Source organism: Mastomys coucha, unplaced genomic scaffold, assembly GCF_008632895.1.
Source record: "Mastomys coucha isolate ucsf_1 unplaced genomic scaffold, UCSF_Mcou_1 pScaffold16, whole genome shotgun sequence".
NCBI classification, from domain to species: domain Eukaryota; kingdom Metazoa; phylum Chordata; class Mammalia; order Rodentia; family Muridae; genus Mastomys; species Mastomys coucha.
Window position 1 is genome coordinate 69,843,791 of NW_022196898.1, and position 11,914 is coordinate 69,855,704.

The 11,914-nt window shown below is 45.6% G+C and overlaps 1 protein-coding gene across 1 annotated transcript in view; it reads left to right on the plus strand.

Moving 5' to 3' along the window:
• Nucleotides 1-11,468, plus strand: part of Abca4 (ATP binding cassette subfamily A member 4) — a 141,613-nt gene extending 130,145 nt beyond the window's left edge. The window contains exons 45-50 of the mRNA XM_031375329.1: nucleotides 608-742; nucleotides 1,483-1,586; nucleotides 1,666-1,758; nucleotides 4,512-4,761; nucleotides 7,051-7,137; nucleotides 11,124-11,468. Of these exons, the coding sequence (XP_031231189.1) occupies nucleotides 608-742; nucleotides 1,483-1,586; nucleotides 1,666-1,758; nucleotides 4,512-4,761; nucleotides 7,051-7,137; nucleotides 11,124-11,246 (792 nt within the window). The 3' untranslated portion in view covers nucleotides 11,247-11,468. The remainder of the gene's footprint in view (nucleotides 1-607; nucleotides 743-1,482; nucleotides 1,587-1,665; nucleotides 1,759-4,511; nucleotides 4,762-7,050; nucleotides 7,138-11,123) is intronic.
• Nucleotides 11,469-11,914: the final 446 nt, after the last annotated feature.

An 11,914-nucleotide genomic window follows, 5' to 3' on the forward strand; every position in this document is an offset into this window, starting at 1 on the left:
CATAGAATGGCCAGTCCAGTAAAGGCTCACAGGAAGTGGCATCTAAGTATAGGGCTAAAGAAGGGAAGTGAGTCACAGAGGTGACTCACAGGGTGAGCTTGCCTCAGAACACTTCCCAGTTTGTTTTTAAATCTGTCACCTCTGACCCAGGAAGTATAACAACAATGGCAATATACCTCACTGTTCTCCCCACTGCAATGCTTACTACAGTGCCTGCCTAGCTCATGTAATGTAAATATTCATTAGACGCACAAGAAGGTTACAGAGGTGTCCCTGCTTGGGGAGTACAGTCAATGGGTTTGGGGTGCACTGTCTTTTCAAAGAGACCTTCGAACTCTAGGTGAGACAGTCGTCTTTGGGAGGCTGAAGGCTCTTTCCAAGTGGGTCGCAGAACTGAGGAAGTCACACTGGTGAAACTAAAGGTCAAGAGGAGAAAAGCTACCTTCTCACCTTAAAGTATGTGCTGGTGAATACTGGCCAGCAGATGGCGCTGCCACAACAGACCTGTGTCTGGCAGGATGGCGTCTGAGAAAGCCTTGGACCATGCCTGTTCCTGGGGCTTTTACTCGTTCATCAAGCACCAGCTGACATTTCTTCTCTTTCCTAGGTTGCTAACTGGGGCATCCAGAGCCTGGGCTTGTCTCTGTACGCTGACTGCTTGGCAGGCACCTATAGTGGAGGCAATAAGAGGAAACTCTCTACGGCCATAGCTCTCACTGGCTGCCCGCCCCTGCTGCTGCTGGTGAGGGCACTGTACCCTGCAGAGTGGAAATGTCGCTCTCTGCACGTCCTGAATTGGGAAAATTAACTCAGGACTGGCAGCTTTAGAAAGACAACAGTTTGCTTTTGTCTGGGTCACTCTCTCACTTACATGTTGTCCCTTTAAGGCAAATTAGCCAAGTGTCTGGTCACAGCACAGTCTAGACTTCAGTGCCTGGGAAGTCTCTTGAGGGGCCAGAAGCTCAGAATGGGAAAGCCCTGTCAGCTCCAGGGAATATTGCTATCCTGTTAGAAATTAGGATAAGGAAGTCTGTGTGGATTGAAATATCTACTTGAATCAGAGGCTCTGGGGACCCTTTCATGAATTGGACCACAGTAGAGTCCCTGAGTCCTTGCTGTCTGGATTTTAAATAACAGAACATAGAGGGGACTATAAAGTCACTTGGGCTGTCTCCCTCCCCTGTCCCTTCCTAAAGGTAATTCTACTACTGTCTTTATTAATTATTGTTATTGTTCATATTATTATCCTATTTATTTCTATCATCTTAACCTTTATTCACTCACAGATGACATGGCCCTATGGGTGTAGACCGTGTTTCTGTACTCTCTGATTCCCTCCTGCCTTTATGTCCTACCAAACATGGTTCTGCCTGCCTTCCTGGGAAGTAGTTGTGCACTTGTCTGTTAGCCCAGGAAGGATGTAGTGATGGAGAAAGACCAACTCGGAGTCCATATCTCCCTGTTTTCTCTCCTACTCCACAGGATGAACCCACGACAGGGATGGATCCCCAGGCCCGTCGCATGCTGTGGAACACCATTGTGAGCATCATCAGAGAAGGGAGAGCTGTGGTCCTCACCTCTCACAGGCAAGAGATCCCCAGGGAGGTGGAGAGAGGGAGGAGCATCCCCTACCTTCTGTCTCACTTCCTCTCTCCTGCTTGACAGCATGGAAGAATGTGAAGCGCTGTGTACACGGCTGGCCATCATGGTGAAGGGCGCCTTTCAATGTCTGGGCACCATCCAACACCTCAAGTACAAGTAAGCAGATGGAGGGGCCTGCCTTTTACTACATTCTATGGGTTCATCCAGGACTTGAGTTCATCATGGACATTTGGGACACTTGCTTCTTCATCCACAGGCATTGGCTAGTGATGGCTGGGCCAGACTCTCTAGAGGCAGATGAAGAAGCTGGTGAGCTGTTCTATCCTGGGCTAATTGCTTGTGGTTGGAAGCTCACAGGAGTCTCTGGATAGGAGAGTTCTGACCGGGACATTTACAGAGCCTGGCTGGAATGGGGGAGGGCCACTGTCATTGACCCAGCAGCTGCCCACATTTCCCTACAGAATCAGGACTGGTGGCACATTTTGTGAAGGTGTACAACCAATGCAGGAATGAATAAGAGACCAAATAGCTTCAGAACCAGTTTTTCTTTCTAGAATATTATATCTGGTTGGGTTTGGAAAAAAAAAAAAGACCATATGTCATATAACAAACTAATCTTGAGCAATATTACCTTGTGATCATAAACTTATATGGTTAAAGATAATTCCTATTATTTATGACTTGTGAGATAAAGCTAACAATTCATTAAAATGAGATTATTGTAGCATCATCTTTCCTGGCACCCTAGCATGTCAGGGGAAGGGTAGATTATTAGTTGTCACTCTTTCTCAGGCATACTAGAATATATTTAACATGCTTATGAGGAGCCCAGGATATACGCTATCAAGTCAGCTGGTTAGTATAATAGAGAATGTCACTTATCTGTGCTGACATCAAATCTTAGGGAGTTCGTGAAGCATGTTGCATGGGAACCATCATCCTTCACACCTTCACATGGGTGGAGAGATCTAATATATATGATGAATTTAGCAAAAGGGTTTTTGACCCTGATTTATTTCTTCAGTAGCCACCCTGTGGAAACTACACACATAGCTATAAAAGTACCAGCATGTGAGATCACCAGGCCCATGTCAGCAACTCCCACGCCTAACTGCTGGAGTACATCCCTCCACGTTCCCCCTCACTCCTTGATATCCTCAGGATAGCCTAGGGAAGGGGGAGGGTGCTCCCATGTGGAGGGACAGCTGATTTCCCAAAACTGGACGGCCACTAGCTTCTCACTGTAAAGGCAGTCCTAGCTCACAGAGGAAGTTCTCCAGTAAACTTTAATGGATATGATGTACCCCAAGATAGGTTATCACAGCCACCAGCCAATGAGTCACACTCTGGACCATTCTTGATCCACACAGGGTGGCCAGCAAACCTAGTGAGGAGTAGGAAGGGGCATCTTTGGTAGTCTGCTTTATATCACTGTAACAAAATGCCAGAGAAAAACCCAACATCAAGGAGGAAAGGCAGGGGCTGGAGAGATGGTTCAGAAGTTAAGAGCACCGGCTATTCTTCCAGAGGTCCTGAGTTCAAGTCTCAGAAACCACATGAAGGCTCATAACCATTTACAATGAGATCTGGTGCCCTCTTCTGGCCTGCAGGCATATATATAGGCAGACCACTGTATAAATAAATAAATAAATAAATAAATAAATAAATAAATATTTTATTTATTTATTTCATGTATGTGGCTACACTGTTGCTGTCTTCAGACACACCAGAAGAGGGCATTGGATCCTCATTATAGATGGTTGTCAGCCACCATGTAGTTGCTAAGAATTGAACTCAGGATGTCTAGAAGAGCAGTTGGTGCTCTTAACCGCTGAGCCATCTCTCTAGCCCTAAATAAATAAATCTTAAAAGAAAAAGGAGGAGGAAGAGGAGGAGGAAGAAAAGAAGGAGGAGGAGGAAGAGGAGAAGGAGGAGGAGGAAAAGGAGGAGGAGGAGGAGAAGGAGGAGGAGGAGAAGGAGGAGGAAAAGGAGGAGGGAGAGGAGAAGGAGGAGGAGGAGAGGGAGGAGGAGGAAAAGGAGGAGGAGGAGGAGAAGGAGGAGGAGGAGGAGGAGGGAGAGAAAGGGAGGAGGATGAAGAAGAGGAGGAGGAGGCAGAAGAGGAGGAGAAGGAGGGCGGGGAGGAGGAGGAGGACGAGGAGGGGGAGGAGGGCTCCTGGCTCTATTAATTTGGGCCTGGAGCAGAACATCATGATATGAGCATCATGGCAGTGCTAATGTGTAGTAGAGAAGCCTGCTTGCCTTAGTAGATTCCAGGAGAGAGGGAGAAACACACACATGCACACTCATGTGCACGTGCACAGACGCACACATCTTTCAAAAACATGTTCCTCTGATCTGCTTGCTTCAGCTGGCTCCCACCACTAATGGAATCATCCGTTGATAATGTGAGAGCCCCTCATGATCAAACCACCCCTTAAGGTCCTACTTCTGATCAGTGCTTCAGAGAGGACCAAGCCTATAATACATGAGTCTTCAGGCAGTATATCTTATCCAGACCACAACAAAGCTCCACACCCTTCACGAACCTTCCTCAGGAAGTAGTGCCTTCCCACACCTTTGTTCTTCCCTGGCAAATCAAATAAGAGCTATTCAGTCTTCCCCACATAGAGTGAGAGCTCTAGTCATATGTCTTTATGGGTGGGACTAGGATATCTCTACAGGGGGCTACAACCACCTCAGATGTCATCACACGGACATTTAGACCCAGAAACTGATGCCAAACCTTTTTTTTTCTTTTCTTTTCTTTTTTCTTTTTTTGCTCCCAGTTTTAAACATGCATAGAAGCTCAATGCTGTGGGCTTTTCATCCCTATTACGCCCGATGAGTGTACTCTTTGTCTAGGGATTGCCTTAGCTCTTACAGTACTGTATGCACTGTGCACTTGCTAGGTTTGGAGACGGCTACATTGTTACCATGAAGATCAAATCCCCAAAAGACGACTTGCTTCCTGATTTGAATCCTGTGGAGCAGTTCTTTCAGGGCAACTTCCCCGGCAGTGTGCAGAGGGAGAGACACCACAGCATGCTCCAGTTCCAGGTCCCCTCGTCCTCCCTGGCCAGGATCTTCCAGCTGCTCATTTCCCACAAGGACAGCCTGCTTATCGAGGAGTACTCAGTCACCCAGACCACGCTGGACCAGGCAAGTCCACCCAGGCTACTAAGTGCCGGTGGTAACATGGAAGGCAGGCAGGAAACCCTCGGTTTTAACACTCTGTCCCTTAGAGTAAAGTCTGGCATTTCAGAAATGGTTTTCTAGCACCATTTTAGTCATCCACAAACGTCACTGACTATTTTTGCTTCATTTTCGCTTTTGTTTTTTGTTTTTTGTTTTTCATCTTTGAGTCAGGGTTTCTCTGTGTAGCCCTGGCTGTCTGGGAACTCACTCTGGAGACCAGGCTGACCTTGAATTCAGAAATCCGCCTGCCTCTGCCTCCCAAGTGCTGGGATTCAAGGCATGCACCACCACTGCTGGCTTCATTTTCTTCTTATATTTCTTGCTTGCTGTTTCGTGGTGGTAGCTGATTTCTTTTTCTTTCCAAATCAACTTGTTCATGTGTAATTTGAAATGAACAAATAGACATATTTAATTGTACAGCTCAGTGAGTTTTGAGAAATATTTGCTTTTTATGTAGGTATTTATTTGTTGGTGTGAATGTGCTGTTCGTGTGTGTTCATGCGTGTTTGCATGTGTGTAGGTACATGTGAACATGTGTCCATATGCATGTAGAGGCCTAAGGTTGACATGAGGAATCTTCCTCAATTGCTCTTCCTCCTATTCTTTGAGGCAGGGTCTCTCAGTCAAACTCAGAGCTTTCTAACAATATGGATACTCTTGAGAGCCAGCTTGCTCCAGGGATCTCCTGTCTCCACCTTCCAAGGCTATAATTATAGTTTGCCATACTTACCAGGCATTTATGTGGGGCCTGAGGATCTGATCTCTGGTCTCCATACTAGCATGGCAAGCATTTGAAATGTTTTACTGGCTGTGCTGTCTCCATAGCTCATCTTTACTCTTCTAATCTTGCATCACTGAAATGCTCTCTTCCAAACACCACATCCCCACTCTTTTTTTCCTGACAGTCCATGGCAATTACCATTTCACTTTATTATTGAAGATATTGCTATGTATAATTCAGGACCATATGTAAGCCTGCATCAACTCCCCTAGTGCTGGGATTACATGTGCTAGCATGCCTGGCTCCATCTACTTTCTTTCTAGAAAATTGTTGATATCTACCATCTGTCTGTCTATCCATCTATCAACCCCAACTATCTATCTATCTATCTATCTATCTATCTATCTATCTATCTATCTATCAATCATCCTTCTATCTATAGATATATAGACACACACACACACATTCCTAAACGTAAATACAACCTCATCATGTATATATGTGTTTGTCCGACTGTTAGGCTCTCCCTCGGTATTCCTTAGATGTGTATAGTTCTTTATGTAGGGTTGGACTGCATGAGCTCCCCGACGCTTCCCCACGATCCACATTAGTATGTCTATTGGTGTCTTCCTTGTTCAGGTCCTACTATTGTCTATGAACCTGACTTCTCTAGGCTCCTCATGTAAGTGAATAGTAATTGTCACTGTGTGACTGACGGAAGCACCCAAGGGTTCATGCCCACACTGTATCATGTGTCAGAACTTCCTTCCTTTTTGAGACTGAGGGATATTCATATATATCCACATTTTATTTATCTATTCATTCATCGGTGAACATTTGAGTTTTTCCTGGGTTGTTGGGGGATTGGCCCTTTTTAAATTTCTTTTTTGTTGTTGTTGGTTTGGTTTGGTTTGGTTTGGTTTGGTTTGGTTTGGTTTATTTTGAGACAGGGTTTCTCTGTATAGCCCTGGCTGTCCTGGAACTCACTCTGTAGACCAGGCTGGCCTCGAACTCAGAAATCCACCTGCCTCTGCCTCCCAAGTGCTGGGATTAAAGACGTGCACCACCACTGCCTGGCTGTTTTGTTTTTAATAAATATCCTTAAAGACCATTTGGTAAAGCAAAGGAACTAGGCGAGTGTTTATCTCTAGAGAAGTTCTTGCCACCCTTAGGCAGGTGACAGTCATGTTGGACTCCTTCTGCAGGAGTCCTGGCCACACTGCTCGTGGAACAAACAACACAGCAGAGAGCAGTTGCCTTTGCTCAGTTGGTTTTAGAGAGCCCGGACTCTGCCAGCTGCCTTAGTTGTCCCAATTGCGAATGTCCAGTGCCCTTTGAACCCTCCAGCAAGTCCTTAGGCTCAGAAGCCTAAGAAGCAAGCCTTGTCCAGGGCACAACTGTGGAGGCCTGTGACAAGTCACAAAAGGGAACAAGCTACACCAGCCTGGCACATAAGCCCAGAGCAAAAGCACATGAGTATCGTGGAGTCCCATCTTTCTGGAAACTTCTCCTTACTTTTCTCTTGCCTGCAGGTGTTTGTAAACTTCGCTAAACAGCAGACTGAGACCTATGACCTCCCTCTGCACCCTCGGGCTGCTGGAGCCAGCTGGCAAGCCAAGGTATGTCTACTGCTCTCTCCTAACCACTGCTTAGGTAGGGCCTTAGCTCACGGGCCTCGCTAACTGGGCCTGAGGTGCTTCTAGACTCATGTGAGGCTCTGCAGAGAGACTGCCCAAACCACGTCTCCACCTACCTGGATCATACCCACAATCCTCCTTGCTTGGTCCCAGGGGTTCTCTATTAGGAGCTGGTCTCAGTTGAACACTTACCCTGGTAGCTGAGTGGCTCCCCACCATCATCTGGAAACCATTTGGACAGATTAAAAAAAAAAGCATTTATCTATCCGTGTGTGTCCAACTCAAGTTGTCAGGCTCGAAGGCACATACCTTTATCCAGGGACACCACCTCATGGGCCCAAGGATTATTTTTGAAAGAAACTGTTCCACACATTTTTTGCTAACAGCATAAAAACCAAACATCTCCAAACCTCAGGTTTTAGAAATAAGCAAGGAAAGAAAGAATATTGAAATGTCTCGGCTGTTGAGATACTGACAACACTTCTTGGTCACATTTTGGAGCTTAAAAGGATCAGGGCTGGGATACCACGCTTCAGTGGTAGACGTGCCTGGTTAGAGCCAGTACCTGGAAGTTGGATTCTTTGTTCTTCATTGGAGTATCAAGGTTAAAGGAAGGTGAGAGAAGGTGATAGAAGGTATAGGTTCTGGCCCAAGATAAAGCCCGGGATGGATGTCCCATCCTGCTCTAGTATAATGCCCACACCAGGAGACACTCATTGCCATTTTCCCAGGTGGAAAGAATGCTAGAGAAAGTAGCAGGGCAATGCCGGCAGCCATATGGCTAGGCTTACTCATGAGACTTTGCAAGGACAAGTAAGTAAGCCATTTTGTCTGGACTACTGGACAGCAAATCAAATCAACTCTAAGTTTTTTTTTTTTTTTCAAAAAGAACAGATGTGAAAAACCCTTATTTCCTCTTATTTCCTATTCCTCCAAACCAGTTTCTTGATTTCATGAAAAGCCAAACCCAGCTGCAGAGCAAAGCATGTCTTTCCAAGGGTATGCTTCTAATAAATGTGTCACCACCCCATGGCCACATGGCAAGGTCGACATTGTCTCTGTCACCCTCCAGAGGGCCCTGAATGCCTGTCCAGGGCAGCTTACTTCTGTTAATCTTCTAACTGTTGTCTCTCATTTCTCCATCTTATAGTTGCTGTTGATACAGGTTGAAAAGTTGTTCTCTGAGAGTCACTTACAGTCATGTGTCCTTTTTATAACAGAGAATACATAGACGGCAAAATTATACCTAAGAACTACCAGTGACCCCTATCTCATACCATGGCATACTATTAATTTTTTTTTATTATTTGTTTGTTTGTTGACTGCATCTCATTGTGTCATCCAGGCTGGCTCCAAGGCCATGGTCTTTCTGCCTCAGCCTCCTGAGGGTTGGGATTATAAGTGATTGCTGCCATAGCCAACAGTGCAGTCCCTCCTACAGGGCTAACACCAGACAACCTCTGGAGCAGTCCGGGGTGCTCATGGCCCCTGTGTGGATGGTCAGTTCCAACCTTTCCCCCTTGTTGGTTGTGATTATGTTATTACTGTGTTCGCCACTTTGTTTCTTACCAATGACCAAGAGCCTACTGTAGCATATTGGTTAAATTATCATTTTATAATGAATATCTTATTCAAAATCTAACGCTTGGCCTAGTAACATACTATCTTCATAAAAATTCACAGAAATCCTTTATATGGCATGCTATACAAATCTGTCATAAAACAGATAGGAATCAAGTTCTTACCTACAGCACACTTAAGATAAGTTTCCTTAAAGTACTCTGAAAACAAGTAACAGGTAAATTATCTCAAGGGGCTCTAGAGAACATCCCCCCTTGCTCAAACAGGAAAGCCTGCTTCTGGATGTTACACTGAAAGACCTCGTAGGGAGTCCCTACTCAAGTCCTGGGAGACATGCACCCAGAGAACATGAGAGGCCATCTTGATGTAAGAACACGAGGCAGTTTATTATTTTTTGGAACTCTGGTTTGACACCCAATCTCACGCAGGAGAAGGGAAATCGACGAGGCTCAAGGGTTAGGGGTTTATATAGGAAAAGGTTTGGGGAAACAAAGGAATTGGTGTGGCTATACATGATTGATTATTTTAAATATAGTTTGTGCAGATTAGAGTTGAAAATTCCTAAAAGGGGAGTGCTATCCAGGGTTTCTAGTTGACCTTCGACTATATCTAAGAGGACCAGATGGCCCATTACTCAGTGTCTGCCCAGGCATGTCCTTGCAGGCCTGGGCCCTGGATACGGCCTTGCATTTTTGCTCTATCTCTATGGTTTATGTCTTCCTCACCTGTCAGTCCCTGGGATGTCTAACAGCTTGCTTGCCTCTTCTGAGGCAAGGCCTAAGACAGGCCTGGCCCACTGTCTTTGTTCTTCAACCTGTAACTTTTACACGCTTTAAACTCAATTTCTCCTTTCAACACAGGCTGATGGCCTCAGAGCTCCTGGCTTTGAGCATAGATTGAACTGAAGTTTTATTATCTAGAAATCTGCTTATTAGGGATGTTTTAAAGCTCTCCAAAAAGACTTGGTCTTAGGAAATGTCCCTTGGGATTTGGCTTTATACACTCTCTCTGTTTGTGGAAACAGTTGAGTGTCAGGGTCTTGCTAGAATTGGCGATTGAGCATCTGTTAACCTAGAAATCTACTAAACAAGGCAGTCATTTTACACCCTTGTCATATTGGCTTTGGACAATCAGGAGCAACTCAGAACAATGATTCTTATTTTCATACACAGAGGTTCCCCCACATCATGTTTATCCTTTAGTGATATTCCCATGTGTTTAAAGTACCTGCAGCCTTGAGATCCTTGTGGAAATCTGGTTTGCAGCTGGAGTTGGCTTTTCTTGCGATTGGGAAATTGCTTTGGAGGTATGGGAACTCCATGGGAAATAAGGTTTTCATGTCTGTTCTTTTTGAAAACGGATCTCAAAAGAGTCCGTTTCATCCCTACATGCAGTTGTTGGCTTCTTCCTGGTGGTGGCAGCACGCACCTTTAATCCTAGCAGAGGCAGGAGGACTTCTGAGTTTGAGGCCAGCCTCATCTAAAAAGCAAGTTTCAAGATATCCAGGGCTACACAGAGAAAGCCTGTCTCTGGTGGAGGGTGGGGGTCGGGTTAGGGGTGTGAAAGCTTGTGTGTTTATACCAGATAAATGGACAAGCCACATTTTGCCTAGACCGGAAAAGGCCCACCTCCAACCCTCTCCTCCTCTACCACCCACCCCAAAGCTGATATTGGATCAGGAAGGATCCAATAAGTGGATCAATTTATGATTAGGGATTATATCTCCCTAGCTAGGAAGCTAGTTAGAAAAATGTCCATTTCTCCAGGTTTAGTGCACAAGTTTGATCTAAATTCATTATCATGAATGCCAGCTGAATCTCTCTTCAGAGTATATATATCTCCCAGTCAAATGATTCTTCTTTACAGGAGCCAGCTCTGAACAAACTAGGCAAAGTCTAGACTCAGGGCTGAACTCAAAATATAATTTCTTGGCGCTTAAGCCAGCAAGGTGATGGTAACTTTCTCAAGTTAAAAAAACACCCAGGGCTGGAGATTTAGTTCAATGGTAGAAGCCCTTGACTAATACAAAGGCCTAGGATTGGAGCCCAGCATGGGAGTAGGGAACGTGGTCTCCAAAACATCCACTGGAAAGAGTACCAAGGGTATAGCTTTCTTCTAAGATGTGTAGCACATACATGTAGTATACAAGGGTATAGCACAGGCATGTAAGTCTCTGTAACAAATCCATGGATCTTAGATTTACAGATAAGAAATCGGAGCAGCCCACTTGGTGTTCTGATAGGATTCCAGCTCCTTCAGCTAAGGTCCCTCCAGAAACTGCCAAGCTTTTAAACCTGAAAGTTTATTGCTCCACAGACCCAGGATAAGACATGTCCAAGTGATCTCCCACAGGTCTCATTTCCTTCCACGTTGCTTTTTCCATGTAGCTTGAAGGGAAATCTGGACGGCTGGAGACACAGGAGCCTTTGCCCACAGGATCATCCCAACAACTGGCTAATGTAAACAACCCCACAGCAGCAGAAGATAAACACACCAGGAGTCCACAGTGAGCTGGAGGAGGCTCTTTCAGAAAGAAACCAGAATTGACTGACTCACCGGAACTCCTGATGGCAACGCTGAGCTATTGGAATGGTCACCTTTTCATCCAGACCCCTGACAAGTGGCTTTGGCTTAGTGATACTTTCACGCTGAGTGGATCTGCTTCTGTGGAGTGGGAGGGGTGTGGATGTATGGGTGTGATTTGGGAGGAGGAATAAAAAGCAGTCCCCTGATGAGCTATTCTGCTCATTAATCGCCTGCTCGACACAAGGTCATTAGTGTCCAGCCTCTGGTACAGTTTCTGGCTTTCTCAGAGGGTTGAGTTTCCGTGAGAGTCATACAGCCATACTAGTTATGGCAAAAATCCTGCAACACTGGGTGTCTTAGTCAGAGTTTCCATTCCTGCACAACATCAGGACCAAGAAGCAAGTTGGGGAGGAAAGGGTTTATTTGGCTTACTTCCACATTGCTGTTTATCACCAGAGGAAGTCAGGACTGGAACTCAAGCAGGTCAGGAAGCAGGAGCTGATGCAGAGGTCATGGAGAGATGTTCCTTACTGGCTTGCTTTTCCTGGCTTGCTCAGCCTGCTCTCTTATAGAGCCCAAGACCTCCAGCCCAGGGATGGCACCACCCACAAGGGGCCCTACACCCTTGATCACTAATTGAGAAAATGCCCCA